This window comes from Thermobia domestica, chromosome 8, assembly GCF_964235325.1.
Source record: "Thermobia domestica chromosome 8, izTheDome1.hap1.1, whole genome shotgun sequence".
Classification (NCBI taxonomy): domain Eukaryota; kingdom Metazoa; phylum Arthropoda; class Insecta; order Zygentoma; family Lepismatidae; genus Thermobia; species Thermobia domestica.
This window is the reverse complement of record NC_137461.1, coordinates 290060077-290078791: the sequence shown is the minus strand read 5'-3', so window position 1 is coordinate 290078791 and position 18715 is coordinate 290060077. Positions and strand designations below refer to the sequence as shown.

Below are 18715 nucleotides of genomic sequence, written 5' to 3'. Positions count from 1 at the left end.
AGTTGACGAGGAAAAATGTTATTACAATGCTTGCTTGGTGATACATGTATGCATTTCTTAAAATGTATTTTTTCTGTACTTTTCAACTTGTTTCTACAGAAAGTGTCCGTAACATGGAGGTAAATAATACCTATAACAGACAGAAAAGACTGTCCGTGTCCGTACTAGAGAGTGTCCGCTTTAGAGAGGTTTGTCAACATGTTTTTTTTCCTATTACAGTGTTTGGGGATTACAATATATGTCCGTTATGAGAGGTGTCCGCTTTACAGAGATGTCCGTTAGTAGAGGTTTCACTGTATTTGCGTTCGAAGTTTTGAAGCTTTAAAAAAAAAAAAAAACACTGGAACGTGGATTGACAGTTTATAGAATCAGAACCACTTTCGTTCTGATCAGAGTGTAAGCTTGCTATGTAGTAACAGCATTCCACATGCGTAGTAGAGCGAGACATGCGAGCGTGACGGCGGCGACACAACATGGAAACATCTGCTCGGAGATAAAACTACACAGTCTTTCCTTAACTACATTGGAACTTCACACAGTAAGTACATACGTACATTTAACATATTTACAATGAATTATAATAGGTGTAAAACTTTCCTAGCTTTATTAATTATTACTGAAATGAGCACAGTTTAATTTCAATGATAACGCGGTAACATAACTTAATAAACGTTTGGGAATGTAGGAAATGTATGTGGGTGTGGGTGCGTAATTAGGAAGTCCCAAGTTGATATCTTACAGCTGTCCATCCTGAGACTTTTCTGTCTTACCAGGCGACTTCAACACCCTCTAGATTGTAATAAGAAAATTAAACGTTTAACGTCTTACGATTATCAGTGACAGCGCTACGGGGGGCGAGGACGGGCAACCGCCAACCCAATATTTTTTCACGACCTCCCCTTACCCCACCCATTTTTCTAATGTAGAACCAGTAAATAATAATAATAATATGTATAACCGACAATAATAGCCTAATAATATTCAAAGCAAGACAAATGTGGTTGCCTCGCCTCCCCACAATTTTTCTTACCTCCCCTCTTGCCCCCCTGCTATAACGAGCCTAGTGCCACCACTGACAATTATGCTCTCTTTGGCTAAATAAGATGGACGATTAATAAAAGTGAGTGATTGGGAAAAAATGTGTGGAATGAGAGAATGTAGATAGAAACGGAGAACCCCGAGAAAACTCCCGGACACGATATTCTCCATAAACCAACATGGGCTGTGATCGATGGAGGGACTTCTCACACTAGAAGTGAAACATTCTATCTTAATGTTAAGCCTCCCGATAGTATCTCATCTGAACTATTAGAAAAAAAGTATCAATAAGCGATTCTTTAGTATACAGTATGATGCAGATATCCTACAATAACCTATGCAAACAGATTATCTGTCCCGACAATCAATAAAGTTAATCTGGCCCTTGCGGTCATTGGCGTTAGGAGCACATAAACTTGGGGGCAGACTACCGAGAGTACTGTATGGAATACCCCCCTGGAAAGCAGGGGGTCCTCCCTCGGAAAATTTAAAAAAAAAATAGTCATCGTATATTGAGTTTTAAAGCATTTTTGTCTTAAAAAGCAAACAAAACTTAATTGTTTGTTTTACTTTTATCTTTGATACTCTTTTTTTTAGTGTGTTACTAACACACACACACACAAATTTTAGTGTTTTATAGTGATGGGTAAATTCCCGGGAATATATTTTTTGGGAATATTCCCAGGGAAAATTCCCGGAAAGATCCCCCAAAATGGGAATATTCCGGGAATTTATGTGTAAACGAAGGAAACTTGTATTCTATTACTATATTGATTTAAGAATCATATTTCTTTTTTTAATATTTATTACTATTGTCTCCAGAGGATTCTTTAAAATGCATATTCTGAACGGTATTATGTTATTTTATTATGTTTAGAGAGTACTCACAAATGTATATTTACTTACAATATATTTTATGGGAGTAAATATGTTAAAGAAACATTTGGTATAGGAAGTCCACATAATTTTACACCACTAAACAGTTTATATTTATATGTAAGTGGATTTTCTAAAGTTGACCGTACTACTGATGTTATAAATATATTACATTTTTAAATGTTATAAACAAATTAAGTTAGGCAACTTCCAGAAAACACATGTCCTCACCATCTTATCAACATTTGCGCATACATATTTGTCCACAATATTTGCAAGATACTGACTTATCTTTAGAATTTTGGACGTAACATTGCGCGGGAGTACGAGGGCGAACGAGGGGAGACGGCGCCCCCCGCTTTCTAAAAAAAATTACAATGGGCAAGGGTAGGCACGAGGAACGGCATGACGTCATGCGCCCCTTTACCTTTTCAGATCCACTTTTACCCCTGCCTAAGATACTTAAAATATTGAGGAAGACGAAAACCGTTCTACAAATATTGAGGGGAAACGTTCCTGGTGGGATTGATGCCTGTGCTTACGGTCAACTGGCGAACGCTCGTGGCTTCGGGTAAAAGCTGGGGTGGCCTGCCATAATCCAGACTATGTTAGGTATGTCATGAGCTTCATATAAACTTTCAAAAATATATAAATAATAGCTTAAATTATTTTCGTTAAGCTGAATATTGGGGGGCCTTATACCCCCCGGCCCCAGGCTAGATCCGCCACTGGTGGTCCACAGGTGAAACTTCTATCAGTCAGCCACTAAAATTACAGAAAAAAAAACTAAATGAAAAAAGAAGAGCAGTTATGTCATTGTTTGTGGTATTTTTGATCGTATATAGCCTCAATTGAAACAACGGAAAAAATAAACTAAATGAGATTTTAATTTCAAGTATATGACCTGTAGGCGAAACGAGACGAGTGATTAATGGAAATGGAAATGATGGACTGTGGGAGGAAACGGGAGAACTTCAAGGAACCCAGAGACATGACGTTGTCTACCACAAGTTTTCATGGCCTACAATTGGACCAGGGACCCCTAGTACCAGGTACACCACCTAGCCACTGTGTCCCACCTCTCCCACAAATATGAAATCGGTTAACATTCTCGATGTGCTTGAGAAGTCTCCGGTTGGAATCCTGTTCGGTTATTTCTCAATGACAGCTCCCCCGTGGCTACATGCTTAACGTACCGTTAGCGCTGGACAACTGAGTTCGATTCCCAAAGGCATCTCAGTTGCTACATATCGCATGTTAAGTACCCAGACAGCACAATGCACGTACAGTATCCGTATAGTACATGTACAATTGCACGGATGCAACATGTGCATCATCTGTATAAATGAACGCCTGTGCATGTGATGCACATATACATGCCAGGTCCTATTCAACATATTCACGTGCACAGAACATGTGCATCGTACACTTCCTGCACAAGTGATTTACACCTACCGCGCAGGTGATTTACAAGTAGCACGTATTCGATTTACATGTAGTTCACAGGTGATTTACACGTAGGACAGCGGTGATTTACACGTAGCACACGGCTGATTTACATGTAGCACACAGGTGATTTACACGCAGTAACCAGGTGATTTACATGTAGGACAGAGATGATTTACAGGTAACATACAGGTGATTTACACGCAGTTCCCAGGTGAATTACATGTAGGACAGAGATGATTTACACGTAGCACATAGGTGATTTACACGCAGTACCCAGATGATTTACATGTAGGACAGAGATGATTTACACGTAACACACAAGTGATTTACATGTAGGACAGAGGTGATTTACACGCAGTACCCAGATGATTTACATGTACGATAGAGGTGATTTGAAACAGTACCCAGATGACTTACATGTAGTGCACAGGTGATTTCCTCGTAGTACAGAGGTGATGTAAAAGCAAATTCGAGGTGCAACGAAAAAAGAAGATTATATATTTGGTGTCTTACGCAGTAACACAATCTATAACTGCGAAGACAGCACCTTCAAAGTATATAACAAGTAACTAATAATTGTCAGTGAGAATTTTAGTTTTGGAGTTTATTATTTGCAACAAGCAAAGCTTTAGGCAGTATCTTTGACATGTTTGCCAAGTAACAAATAACGCAACATATTCTACTGTAATCGGTCACGAAAATAATTTTGTTAACCTATGAACTGTCTGGCAGTAGTTACATCAGTACAATTCTGCCACCTGTTGATATTGTATCCTAGCTCAGTGGACGTTATGGAGTTTTTACAATCATTCAGCTGTTATTCGTCGAAAAGTCTCTATAACACCACCAGGAGGAAAAACGACACCTACCAAAAATGGAGGTTACTTTCTGTTGATGAGAATGAGAGTAAAAGAATGAAAGTAAAAGTATACACTTGCACGGTATTATGGACATCTCATACACACGTGCAGTAGCCGTGCAAATACCCATGTGCACACAACGGCTTAAGCACCGGTAATTTAAATGTGCTTCATCCACGCAAATACACATGTGCACATCCACTGCTCAAGCATGGGTTATGCACATGCGCTGCATCCACTCAAATGCACATGTGTACATAACGGCTACAGCACGGGTTATATAAATGTGCGCTTCATCCATGCAAAAGCACATGTGCACATAACGGCTTAAGCACGGGTTACGAACGTGCGCTGCATCCATGCAAATGCACGTGCATACATAACGGCTTAAGCACGGGTTATATAAATATGTGCTTCATCCATGCGAATGCACATGTGCACATAACGGCTTACGTACGGGTTCCATACGTGCGCTGCATCCACGCAAATGCACATGTGTACATAACGGCTACAGCGCGGGTTATATAAATGTGTGCTGCATCCATGCAAATGCACATGTGCACATAACGGCTTAAGCACGGGTTACGTACGTGCGCTGCATCCATGCAAATGCACATGCGTACATAACGGCTTAAGCACGGGTTATATAAATATGTGCTTCATCCATGCAAATGCACATGTGCACATAACGGCTTAAGCACGGGTTCCGTACGTGCGCTGCATCCACGCAAATGCACATGTGTACATAACGGCTTAAGCACGGGTTACGTGCGTGCGCTGCATCCACACAAATGCACATGTGTATATAACGGCTACAGCACGGGTTATATAAATGTGTACTTCATCCATGCAAATGCACATGTGCACATAGCGGCTTTAAGCAAGGGTTCTGTACTTGTGCTTCATCCACGCAAATGCACATGTGTATGTAACGGCTTAGGCACGGGTTATGTAAATGTGTACTTTATCCATGCAAATGCACATGTGCACATGCACGACCCAATCACTGGTTATATACGTGTGCATAACCCACGTAAATGCACATGTGCACATACACGGGTTATGTATGTGTGCTTCATCCACGCAAATTCACGTGTACGGCTTATGCACGGGTTATGTATGTGTTCATCATCCACACAAATGCACATGTGCAAATGTACGGCTTATGCATGGATAGTGCACATGTGTCGTACACGTACGTGTTGTCTGGGTAATAGGTCTATGTCTCATGCAGTCCTAGGGCTATAAATTTTTATCTCACGATTATACTCTTCAGGTTAAAGGAGACGGATGAGGAAGACAAGCGAATAGTGATGGCAGAATTGGTGGAATGAGAATGTCGGAGGGAGTACCCCGAGAAGGCCCATTGTCACGATATTGTCCACCACAAACTTACTTGGACGGGGATCGAACCAGGGACCCACACACAAGAACTAAACCCTCTACCACTGAGCCACAATATCCTTCCAGTCCCAGAACTAGAAAGAGTCATCTAATAAAACCAACTATCTAGCTGTATTCCTGACTGAGGTTTATCTGTTATGCTCACTCTTATTAGCCGAATGTTGGGATTGTGTTTTAAAACGTAGGCCCTGTCAGACCTTTTTTTTTTCCTTCGAAATTTTGCACTTGCTATTGACTGTTTCCAGAGTAAAATAGCCTGTACTTGAAGATTGCTTAGAGAAAGAAATCAAAATTTCAACTAAATATCATTTCTGAAGAATTCGTCGGGAACGTGAAAATACTAGTTCCATGTGTACACACATGCTTCACCCATATTTTAGACCAGTGGTTCTCAAACTTTCCGATAACACGGACCTCCTGTTTATTCGGAAAGGATTTGCAGACCCCCTTGCAATGCTATCTGAAATTTCACATGTTATTAAAAATATACTGATCAGATTTGCCGCTGACGAGAAAAATAATGCAATAAGTGTCTAATTTATTCCAAAAATACATGATTGTTTCCTAGTGAACGAAATTTCAATTGAAAATACAGTAACTTTCAAGACTGAGAATGTTTTTTTTTTTTTCCTTTTTAAGGAAATCTACTTGATAAACAATATGTTCAAATGTGGGTCACTAATGTGAGGAATGAAATTCTTTGTGTTTTTCCATAATTTATTGAAATCTGGAATAAGTTCTGTCACTATCAATCTTAGTTCCGATTCCACATTAAGACGATTTCGCTTTAAAGTTTTAATACTGCAAAGAGCAGAAAACGTCTGTCCACATAAGTAAATGGTAGGGAAAGGCATCTAATGTTGCAATGCCTTTTTAGACGACTCTTTATACTTACAGGGCAGAAATTGAGGAAAGTAGAAACACATTTAAATTTACAAACGTAAGTATAATTTATAATTGCTTTCTTTTCAGTAACTGAAAAAGTACTTTTTGCACAACTGTGACTTCCGTTTTATTACAACAAATTTCAATTTTTAGGCGTCGCGGGCCCCATAGGACACGATGACCTCAATTTGAGAACTACTGTTTTAGACGGTTTTGTCGATTCTTTTTAACTGAATATATTCTTGACTCTTATTTACAAAATAAGGTCATGTGCAAAGAAAGGAAACAAGATTTTTGTTCTATAGTTTATAAATAGATTCATTACGTCATGCTAAGAGATATTTAACTTCCTTAATGCCTCCTAATCAGTTTCTAGAAACACCAAGCTAAACTTCAATAACCCGATAATTTAAATTGAACAAATACACTTAACATTCGTTTACTCCGAAAGATTGAAGAAATTGTAAATGAGAGTAAATAGAGCAGCGTTTCGCAACCGGTGTGCCGCCAGTGGGCCGCTAGTGTGCCACGAGGAAATCAAAACAAAGTTATTAATTCTATAGCAATCAAATTGCAAGACAGGGAAAATGTACCTTTGTATTTCGCATTACTATGAATCTACAATTTTAAGTTTAATACTGTGTTACTTTTCTGTACATTTTTAATGTTGAAAAAGGTATTTGTTATCATTGTTATGACCATTATTGCTTCTTTATTATTGTTGACTATTCCGTAACTTGAAATTTTAAAATAGCATTCAATCCTTTCGACAAAACAATGTGTGCATACAAATTACCTACATTTGTGTTTTTAAAGTAAGAGAGATTTGTTTGTTCGTTCGTTATTTAGTGATCTTCCTTCTTAGTGAATTGGATAGTTTTCAAAAAAGAAAGTGTATTTTTATAAACCTGACTCCTATATTTCATTGCAATTGTTTTCTATTTTTAAATTAGGATGAAGAATAAGCATAATGATTTACCACAGGGGGGGAGGGACCAGTGATCGAACTTTCTTCTCTGTGAGAAGGAGATCAGTAATTACAGAAAAAATTACCACGGTGTTTTATATTTACAAATAATAATAATAATAATAATAATAATAATAATAATAATAATAATAATAATAATAATAATAATAATAATAATAATAATAATAATAATAATAATAATATCTATATGAGTGTGCCGCACTACTGTGCCGCGAGTTGAAAAAGGTTAGGAAACGCTGAAATAGAGGATTCCCCACAAATTTATTTCACTTCAATAACTATGGTCACACTGTTCCTATCGTTGAAAGTATTCGTTTGGTTTTGTCCTAAGGTTGAAGGCTATCACTTGTTCGAAGGCTAACTCGGAATGTCTACTTAACCTTCGCGAGATGCTCTATCGATCGACCTCTTATAATCTGGCGTTGGATGATTCATCTCTGACACTTCAGTTGGTAGCTTCTGCTGCTGTTAAAGGGACACATATTGGAGGAAGACGGAAAAGATAAAATGGACCGAGAGAGTAACAAACGAATTATGTTTATAACGGAGAGGAGAGAAGAGGATGCTTTTAGCCATGATCCTTCGCAGGAAGACCAATTGGATTGGACATATCTTGCGAAGAAATTGTCTTTTTTATACATTCATAGGAGGAAAGATGGAAGGAAAACGAGGAATAGGAAGAAGAAGAACACAACTGATCGATGATTTGAAAAATAGAAGAAAATATTGGGAGTTAAAAGAGGAAGCTGAAGATGGAGAAAACGTGGAAAAAAGCATTTCCAGACCCAAACCTACTCTATTTTTTTTTTTTTTTAAGCATCTCCTTAGTTTTAGGATCTGCTAGAAGGCAGAATACTTCATAACAATAATCGACTAATAAAAAGTAACAAATTTCTTTCATGATCAGTGGCAACTTTCAAGTGAAGTCACATTAGTAAAAAATTACAATGTTATTGCTACAAGCTAAGGGAAGAAAACTTACCTTATGTCCTAATTCTTGCTACCAGAGAAAAGATAACTTACCTTATGCCCTAATTGTTACTAGCTAAGGGAAGAAAACTTACCTTATGTTCTAATTTTTGCTAGTCAAGGGAAGATAATTACACAATGCCCTGATTTTTGCTACCTAAGGAAAAATTTACCTAATATTCTTACTCGTGCTAGCTAAAGGAATAATACTTACCTAATGTCCTAATTGTTGCTAGCTAATGGAAGAAAACTTACCTAATGTCCTAATTGTTGCTAGGTAATGGAAGAAAACTTACCTAATGTCCTAATTGTTGCTAGCTAATGGAAGAAAACTTACCTAATGTCCTAATTGTTGCTAGCTAATGGAAGAAAACTTACCTCATGTCCTAATTGTTGCTAGCTAATGGAAGAAAACTTACCTAATGTCCTAATTGTTGCTAGCTAATGGAAGAAAACTTACCTAATGACCTAATTGTTGCTAGCTAATGGAAGAAAACTTACCTAATGTCCTAATTGTTGCTAGCTAATGGAAGAAAACTTACCTAATGTCCTAATTGTTGCTAGCTAATGGAAGAAAACTTACCTAATGTCCTAATTGTTGCTAGCTAATGGAAGAAAACTTACCTAATGTCCTAATTGTTGCTAGCTAATGGAAGAAAACTTACCTAATGCTCTAATTGTTGCTAGCTAATGGAAGAAAACTTACCTAATGTCTTAATTCTTGGTAGCTAAAGGAAGAAAATCTACAGAATATATCAATTCTTGTATACTAGAATTACGAATAAGTAAGATTTCTTCAGTAAACTTGCAGCGATAACATTGAAATTTTTATTTATATGATTTTTCTCATGAAAGAACACTGTTCGTGATTCTAATTATAAACTAAAATTAATAAAATATTTGACGGCTGTACCACTGAACCAATTTTGAGGATTTTTGGTACATAAATGGACCGTGGCCTAATTAGGTTTATAGCACATTTTTGGCAAGAGGGAAGAAAGAGAGAGGGGTTGTCATGCAAAGGACGATATTAACATCCAATCTATAGTTTTCGGGCTTGCTGAGAAGTATAGTGACACACCCGATGCGTGTCCAAATTCATCTCTCATCGACATTGAAGTGACATGTAAAAATAATCGAAAACAGCCTATATTTTAGTACCCAATCCATAGTTTTCGGGGTCGCTGAAATGTAGTGTTTAAGTTCATTTCCTATCTACATGGGGATAGAAGGAAGTAACATGTAAAAATAATCAAAAACCACCGATATCAGTATCCGTTCTATAGTTTTTGGGCTTATTTAGGACGAATTTACTAGTAAAATGTTTTTTCTATTCAAAGTATTATGCCGTTCTTTGAGAAAAAAAATCTAATTTATAAAAGCATTCTTATAATTAGTTGAGAAAATTTAATTTGGGTAAGAATGGAATTCAGTTATCATAGACAGAGCAATGGAAAAAGACAGACCTAAAATATATACACAAGTATTTGCTTACAAACTTAAAATTAGATATGAAAAATTAAAAAGATTGAAATATTTACAAGAAAGAAAACGGAAAACGCCCTACAAGCCAAAATTTCCCTCGTCGTTAGTATCATCTTCCTCAGCATTATCAATCTCTTCTTTATTAACTTCGTGTTGTTGCTGACGGTTGCGGAATTCTTCTTCTTCTTCTAAATGTGGGAGGCTCGCAATTCATTCCTACTCATTGTTGCGAATGTGTCTTATTACGAGGGCTGTCCAAAGCAATAGACGTTTTGAAATAAAATGTAACAGAATGGTCAAACCAAATTGTATTATGCAACATTTGAAAGGTACACTCTTAAGCTATTTTTCTACATAATCACCATGAAAATTAAGGCACTTATCACACCCTGGCACAAGTTTTTCAATACCGTGGTGGTAGAAGTCTGCCGCTTGCGATTTCAACCACTGGCTTACACTGGCATGCAGTTCGGCGTCAGTATCGAAGCCATGTCTTCATCGCAAGGAAGAGGTGGTGGTCCCTCGGCGCCAAATCCGAGCTGTGTGGTAGGTGATCGAATATCTTCCATCCAAAACCATCCAAGATATCTCGTATACACCTGGCCGTGTGTGGACGTGACTTGTCGTGAAAAAGCAACACATTCGCGTTAAGTTTGTTTTCAATCGCGCGCCTTCACTTTCTTAGTGTTTTACAATACCTCTCTGAAGTAATTGTTGTGCCACGTTCAAGAGGCGGGATTCTCTATTGCAACGCACATTGTAACACGTTATAGAAAGTGCCTAAGAGCGTCACTGTCCTCATACTATCCCTGATGGATGCGTACTGAGTATGGCAACGTTCTGACAAAAGGATGGCGACTCTAACCTAGCCCACTGCTGCAATAGTCCAAACCGTCTGGTACTTCCTGGACAGCCCTCGTATTTGAATTCTTGTATTATGATTAATCATATAATATCGTCCTGTGTGGATTCTTACAACTGTCGTTGGGGTTATAACCCTTCTCATGGTTCTCTTTTCAGTGTTATCTGTTGATTATTTTGAAGTATGCAAAGTGTGCTTCTAATGCCAGTGGTACAAATCTCTCTATTCTCAGCAAAAGAATATATTATTAGTAGAGCCCGGAAGTTTAGGCATTTATTTTGTGTAAAATAGGCAGACAAATGGCATTTAAAATTTGACAAATAGGCACTAAAAGGCAAAAATAAAAGTTGTTATTTTTTATAATACTCAAACATTACATGATATTTTTCTTGTTTAGGCATTTATTTTGTGTAAAATAGGCAGGCGAATGGCATTTAAAATTTCACAAATAGGCACTAAAAGGCAAAAATAAAAGTTGTTTTTTTTATAATACTCAAACATTACATGATATTTTTCTTGTTTAGGCATTTATTTTGTGTAAAATAGGCAGGCGAATGGCATTTAAAATTTCACAAATAGGCACTAAAAGGTAAAAATAAAAGTTGTTATTTTTTATAATACTCAAACATTACATGATATTTTTCTTGTTTAGGCATTTATTTTGTGTAAAATAGGCAGGCGAATGGCATTTAAAATTTCACAAATAGGCAATAAAAGGCAAAAATAAAAGTTGTTTTTTTTATAATACTCAAACATTACATGATATTTTTCTTGTTTAGGCATTTATTTTGTGTAAAATAGGCAGGCGAATGGCATTTAAAATTTCACAAATAGGCAATAAAAGGCAAAAATAAAAGTTGTTTTTTTTTATAATACTCAAACATTACATGATATTTTTCTTGTTTAGGCATTTATTTTGTGTAAAATAGGCAGGCGAATGGCATTTAAAATTTCACAAATAGGCAATAAAAGGCAAAAACAAAAGTTAATTTTTATAATACTCAAACATTACATGATATTTTTCTTGTTTAGGCATTTATTTTGTGTAAAATAGGCAGGCGAATGGCATTTAAAATTTGACAAACAGGCACTAAAAGGCAAAAACAAAAGTTGTTAATTTTTATAATACTTAAACATTACATGATATTTTTCTTGTTTAGGCATTTATTTTGTGTAAAATAGGCAGGCGAATGGCATTTAAAATATGACAAACAGGCACTAAAAGGCAAAAACAAAAGTTGTTATTTTTATAATACTCAAACATTACATGATATTTTTCTTGTTTAGGCATTTATTTTGTGTAAAATAGGCAGGCGAATGGCATTTAAAATTGGACAAATAGGCACTAAAAGGCAAAAACAAAAGTTGTTACTTTCTAATACTCAAACGTTACATGATATTTTTCTTGTTATATGAATATGTGTACAAAATGTTACTTACAGTGTATGCTGGATGCACATGACTACAAGTAAGTTATTAACAGTCATACTTAATCGCCTGTCAGAAAGAACGGTTTTTACAACAGAAAATGATCTTTATTTCAACTGAAATAACTGGAGCGTACATAAATGAAGCTATTGCATGGACTCATTTCAAAATCACACTTTTCACCGTTAAGAACAACACGAATTTTCAACATTTTTTGAAAGGGCTCGTTAGCTGCCACAACACGTTTGCACTTTTCATAAACAGCCAGTCCTTCCCCCCCCCCCCCGGCACTTTTCCTAGCTGGTCAACTGTTTCCTGAAAGATCTGTAAGGATGTTGGAAGGGTTCACCTCTTTCCTCTAGTTTCGTAATAGTCTCTGGCAACTTACCATAATACACTGAAATGAATGCAAGATTACTGCTAAGATCTGAACAGTACAAAAGTTTTTTCACCTCGGAAATTGAATCAGCATCCTCTTCTGATAATTGTTCCATCACAGCACGGATCGTTTCCAGGTTGTTTTCATAGTACACTGCAGCAGAAATCCAGGTCCCCCACCTCGTGATAATCGGCTGTGGAGGAAGAGGAAGCTCGGGCGCTACTTCCTTAAAAAATCCGACATCGGGAAGGAGATTTCAGAAATATTTTTTTGGTGTTTGAAATTAGCTTGTCTACTTCAGGGTACAACATTCTTATCTCCTCAGCGATTCTATGGATGCCATGAACTAAACGTCTGATATAAATCATGTTGGGAAACAGCACTTTCAATGCCCGCGCAGCTTTCTTCATGTACGGAGCAGCATCTGTTATGAAAAGGAGGACATCATTGTGTTGTGTTCCTTCTGGCCAGTTCAGAACAAGCGAATTTGTGAATAACTGAGCCATTAGCCTTTCCGAGCTCTTCTACAGTCAGAAGAAATGACAAGGATGAGGATGTTTCCATGGGTCCAATGATGACGTTGGCTAGGTATCTTCCTGTAGCATCTGTCGTCTCATCTATCGAAATCCAAATCTTTTTCTCAACAAACTTCGTCACGAATCTTTTGCAGAGTCTGTTCATGGCAAGCATTTAAATATGTTTTCCTTAGAGTAGATTCGGACGGTACAACTTCCTTCGTGTATTTTTTCAGGAAATTCTTTAGTGTCTTGTTTTCCAGCTTCCAGAAAGGTATTCCCGCTGCCATGAAAGCCTTGCATAGGTCAAAAGAAAATTGTGATTGTGTATTGGATGAACAAACAGCTGTTGAAATCAAGGACAATTTCTTCTGTCACGTCATTTTCAAAGCAGCATCTTTATGTTGAACAGTATTCAGATGCTGAGATACAAAGTATTTCTTGTCGTGATTAATTGCTTTGCCACATACTTTCCACAACAAAACTGCGCCATCGGTAGTAAACGTATCTGCGCCAAATTCACGGACGTATCCTTGTAACTTACTGCCCAACGGTATGCTAAATTTTGGCATGATGCGGCCTTTTGTGCGTTCGAATCTGGAATTAAGAATATTGCTTCGAATGCTTCGTTGATTGAACTTCGTTTTTTTTTTTCTTTTTTTTAGAAGCTCCAGTTTCTTTTGATGCCGACTGGGGAAACAATAACCCCGCGAATAACAACTTGAAGGAAATCGCCGCTCTTTGTTGCAAGCGCAGATATTATTTCTGATAGCACGCTACCGCCTTTGTTCGCATTAATTGTTACAATCCCAAAGTTTGCCTACTTTCGTCTAAGCTAGCGTTTTTAAATCAACCTGAATCTGAAGTCAATGTTATTGTTGAACATGATATCAAGCTACGCAGATATTTCAATGAAAAAATGACACTCCTAATCGAGAATGAGCATTTATAATTTGAAATTTTTGTATCTAAAATTGCAAAAAAGGCAAAAAAAAAAAAAAAAAAAAAGGCATTTACACATCCAAAACTTGTTAAACCTATTAAAAGGTAAAATAGGCAAAATAAAAAACTTCACTACAGGCTCATAACAACACAAAATGAATTTTTACTTTTAAAAAAATACAGATACAGGCATCTTTAAAAGAAAGACATTTTGCCAAAGTTCCGGGCTCTAATTTATTAGCTTTAAGGTACAACAAATACTATTAATAACAAAAATACACAGTATATAGTTTAACTTCATGTCACATTCATCGTATTCATATTCTCGTGAATTCGGACATTTCCACCAATATTAGGAAGAAGAAGAAATAAATCCTAATACATAGTAGATAGACCTAGGTTGAATAAATCTAAGTCCGGAATCGACTCACACTACCGGATTTTATTATAAAAAGTCCTCTAATATATGAGTATGAGTGAGGGGGGGGGGAAATGAGGACGTCAGCAACGAAGGCTATATGTCCCCAAATCCTCTAATATAATACAACAGTACTTAAAGAAATACCACAATATAAACAGTGGTGCTATTCTAATTTTTTAAACAACCGGTAATGTATATATATGTGATCAAAAGTATCCGGACACCTGGCTGAAAATGACTTACAAGTTCGTGGCGCCCTCCATCGGTACTGCTGGAATTCAATATGGTGTTGGCCCACCCTCAACCTTGATGACAGCTTCCACTCTCGCAGGCATACTTTCAATCAGGTGCTGGAAGGTTTCTTGGAAAATGGCAGCCCATTCTTCACGGAGTACTGACCTAAGGAGAGGTATCCATGTAGGTCGGTGAGGTCTGACACGAAGTCGGCGTTCCAAAACATCCCAAAGTTGTTCTATAGGATTTAAACCAGGACTCTGTGCTGGTAGTCCATTACAGGGATGTTATGGTCGTGTAACCACTCCGCCACAGGCCGTGCAGTATGAACACGTGCTCGATCATGTTGAAAGATGCAATCGCCATCCCCGAATTGCTCTTCAACAGTAGGAAGCAAGAAGGTGCTTAAAACATCAATGTAGGCCTGCGCTATGAGAGTGCCACGCAAAACAACAAGAGATGAAAGCCCCTCCGAGAAAAACACGACCACACCATAACATCACCACTCCAAGTGTCTCCATGCTCATGTTTGATATTTGGCTCTTCGTCCCGTCCTGTTACTACCAACAATCAAACACCTCCTTGAACAATTGGGCACCTAAGGTATCTAATACTGATTGGCTTACGATAAGCTCGCAGTGTAGATTCGGTCTACTATGGGGCCGAAGGCAATTTGAGTGATGATGTCAACGTATATATTTGAATTTATAGTTATGTCGAAAAAATTGGACTCATGATTTGTTGCCTATAAATTGCAGATAAGGTACCACTTCTAGACTTATTAACAATACTACCTGTCTTGTAAAAACGTTACACTACGCCGTACGCACTGATTTTTCTGGTATAAGTATACCAGGAAACTGCTTCTAAAAGATAGGAACAAGGCTCATACGATTTTATTGCAAAATGTATTTCTACACAAGCATTGCGTGATTGTCTTTGATGCGTCCTTGACTTCTTACCATTCCAACCCTAGCTTATCCACTGTCACATAACATTGCTGTTGCTGGTATCAAAATGTTTTTCAAGGTTTTTCAGAAATAATGCAAGCAATATCACTCGTAAATATTTTCTCGTTTCGCAATTATTTCATTTGAAACTCAAGAGTTTGATGAGTATTGAATCGATTTTTTTTATTTGATTTAGTTTATCGTCCCCGGTAATGCCTGTTAGGCTAAAGTAGACGTGGACCTACTGAGATTATAGTGGAATCCAAATCACTTTGGTCGTTCAACTGTACTTCCACCGGGAATCGAACCCGGGACAACGCGAAGAGTAATGAATCGAATTGAACATTAAATTGCCATGCATAGAAAGTATTATAGAATATATATTTGCGATTCCTCATTAATTTGTATGTTTTATTTTATTTTATTTGTATGTTTTGTTTTATTTTTCAGATGGAAGGGGAAGGAATTAGCAACAAAATACAACTGAACTTAATTGCAGCAGCGGATCAAAATCTAGGAATTGGTCTAAACGGAGTTCTACCCTGGAGTCTTAAGACTGAATTTCAATATTTCTTAAAAATAATCTCGACAGCTAAGAGTGGTAAAAAGAACGCTGTTATTATAGGAAGAAAAACATGGGACACAATGGACCACGTAACCCACAAGCCATTTCAGGGAGTTCTTAATATAGTATTAAGTCGTTCTTTGTCCCAAGACACCATAAAATATGCTGATACTTTAGTGATGGACTCTTTGGACTCTGCTGTTCAGTGTTTGTCACAATCATCTTTTACAGATATTGACCGAGTGTGGGTTGTAGGAGGAGCCCAAGTGTATGAAAAAGCCTTAAATTCTAAACACTTCCACCGCCTTTATCTCACAAGAATTAATTTTAATTATCAATGTGATTCATTTTTCCCTAGCTTCAATGAAGAAGACTATAAGCAAGTGGACGATCCGGATGCTCTTCAGGGGATTCATCAAGAAAATGGGGTTACCTTTCAAGTGTGTGTTTATGAAAGGAAGTGACTTAAAACACTAGACTCAGCTGATATTAAAAGAAAAATATTAAAAAAAAAAAAAAAAAACTTTTGAAATTACAAACTGTTATACTGAGTCCGTGGATTTCCCTGTTTCCTCACCAGCTATTTCACAACCAATATTTTTCATTAATCATTTTGCTTTCAGCGCATAATCGTGAGACGTAACACCAATAGATTTCATTTCATTTCATTCGAAAGTTTATTGTTAAGAGCCTGCCTTACTGAAAATAATACAAAATTTACCATTTTTCTTTTGCTTGTTTTTCATAAGTGAAAGGAGATAATAAAGTGCAACTTCTCACAATCAAAGATAACGTTATTCTACAACAGAAAATATGAGCCTGAAAAATGTTCAGTGTTGCCATCCATAGAAATTACAGTGTTGCCAGAAAAACAATTTCCCTAAAATCTAAGTTAAGATAGCGAGTAGAGGAACAAACTCAACTGCATTTGGTTACGTATCATATTGTTTTGGTTTCCTGTGAACTACTTGTTAAATAATAGTTGTATTTAGTTTGTAATAAACAAAATAGTTTTAACATTCAATTATCAAAACTAAATAATAATGTTAATTAAAAAGTAGTTCACAAGAAACCAAAACAACATGATACGTAATCAAATGCGGTTGAGTTCATTCCTCTACTAGCTGTTTTAACTTAGATTTTAGAGAAATTGTTTTTCTGGTAACACTGTAATTTCTATGGATGGCAACACTGAACATTCTTCAGTTTCATATTTTCTGTTATAGAATAGCATTACCTATGATTGTGGTAACTTGCATTTCATTATCTCCTTTCACTGATGAATAATCAAGCAAAAGGAATATAGTAAATTTTGTATTATTTTTAGTAAGGTAGGCTCTTAACTGAACGTGATACTTTCCGCGTAAGAATAAGCTCATCTGCTAATACTGTGAAGGAAAGAGGGAGTCATAATTGGCCCAGCAATAACGTTAATGGATATGTAAAGCGAAAATTTTAACGTTTATTGTTTAAAGTTGTGTAAAGTACGAAAGAAAATGTCATTTAAAAGTTAAAAGGTTATTTTTACTTATTCAAACTTAGTAAGTAAATGTTTCTTTTTAAATAAGATTTACTCTTTTCTTTTCTTTTTATTTCATAATATTTTTGTAGTTCTGTCTTCAACACTCTTCATATGAAAAGGTTAGGAGCTATAACCCGGCGAACGAACCTGCCACAATTTCTGGAAAATTATGGAATTTCAAAATATGTCCTCAGAAAATGTAGCGCTGTAAGAAACTACATTGTCCTGCAAGAACCATATTGGCTTGTTGCACGTTCCACATACTTATATAAACTTCTTACTAGCCTGGACCTCCGGAACAATCATCTCGGATGCAGATATTCAGGTGAGAACTTCCAGAATCACGGGTCTCTGGAGGGAAAGGAAAAAAGGCCCGTCTCCCCGTCATAGAAAATTGAGCAGCAAATGAAGTCTGAAAGTACTTATATAGAATAAGTAAAGAAATAGGAAGAAGAACTGAATGCCATAAATGTTGTTGAGTATTAGTATTCCGTTGTGTTTTGACTTATACTAACCCCTTGCGCTACAGTAATATCCATATGGATGTCATAAAATACTCCATTGCAAATACCAGTAATATCCATGGGGATGTCAAAAAATACTCCATTGCAAATACCAGTGATATCCATGGGGATGTCATAAAATACTCCATTGCAAATACCAGTGATATCCATGTGGATGTCATAAAATACTCTGTTGCAAAATACCAGTGATATCCATGGGGATATCATGAAAACATATCCTTTATTAAGAGTCGTATCAATCCTGGAGATGATGAAAGTTTTCAGTGGATTCAAGGCAATTCCTTCCACCATTTCAATCAATCGTCTTTCTTCGTCTCAAAGCATTAACGTCTGACGTTAAACTGAATAAAATTGAAAAAAAAAAAAAATGTCATCCGTGTATACAAATTACTGGTAGATCTCATCTTTAGAGATACGAA

General features: G+C 36.7%; 1 protein-coding gene across 1 annotated transcript; it reads left to right on the top strand.

Annotated features, from left to right (window-relative positions):
• Positions 1-396: 396 nt before the first annotated feature.
• Positions 397-17819, top strand: LOC145692038 (dihydrofolate reductase-like). Its single transcript, XM_081767332.1, has 2 exons — positions 397-538; positions 16136-17819. The coding sequence occupies exons 1-2, from the start codon at positions 428-430 to the stop codon at positions 16712-16714; spliced, it is 690 nt and encodes a 229-aa protein (XP_081623458.1). The 5' UTR covers positions 397-427; the 3' UTR covers positions 16715-17819.
• The last annotated feature ends 896 nt before the right edge of the window (positions 17820-18715 follow it).

Excerpts from the sequence above, each read along its gene's own strand:
- LOC145692038 (XM_081767332.1), top strand. The coding sequence starts at position 428 with ATGCGTAGTAGAGCGAGACATGCGAGCGTGACGGCGGCGACACAACAT. Across the intron at positions 539-16,135 it reads CTACATTGGAACTTCACACA|ATGGAAGGGGAAGGAATTAG; the intron begins GTAAGTACATAC and ends TTTATTTTTCAG.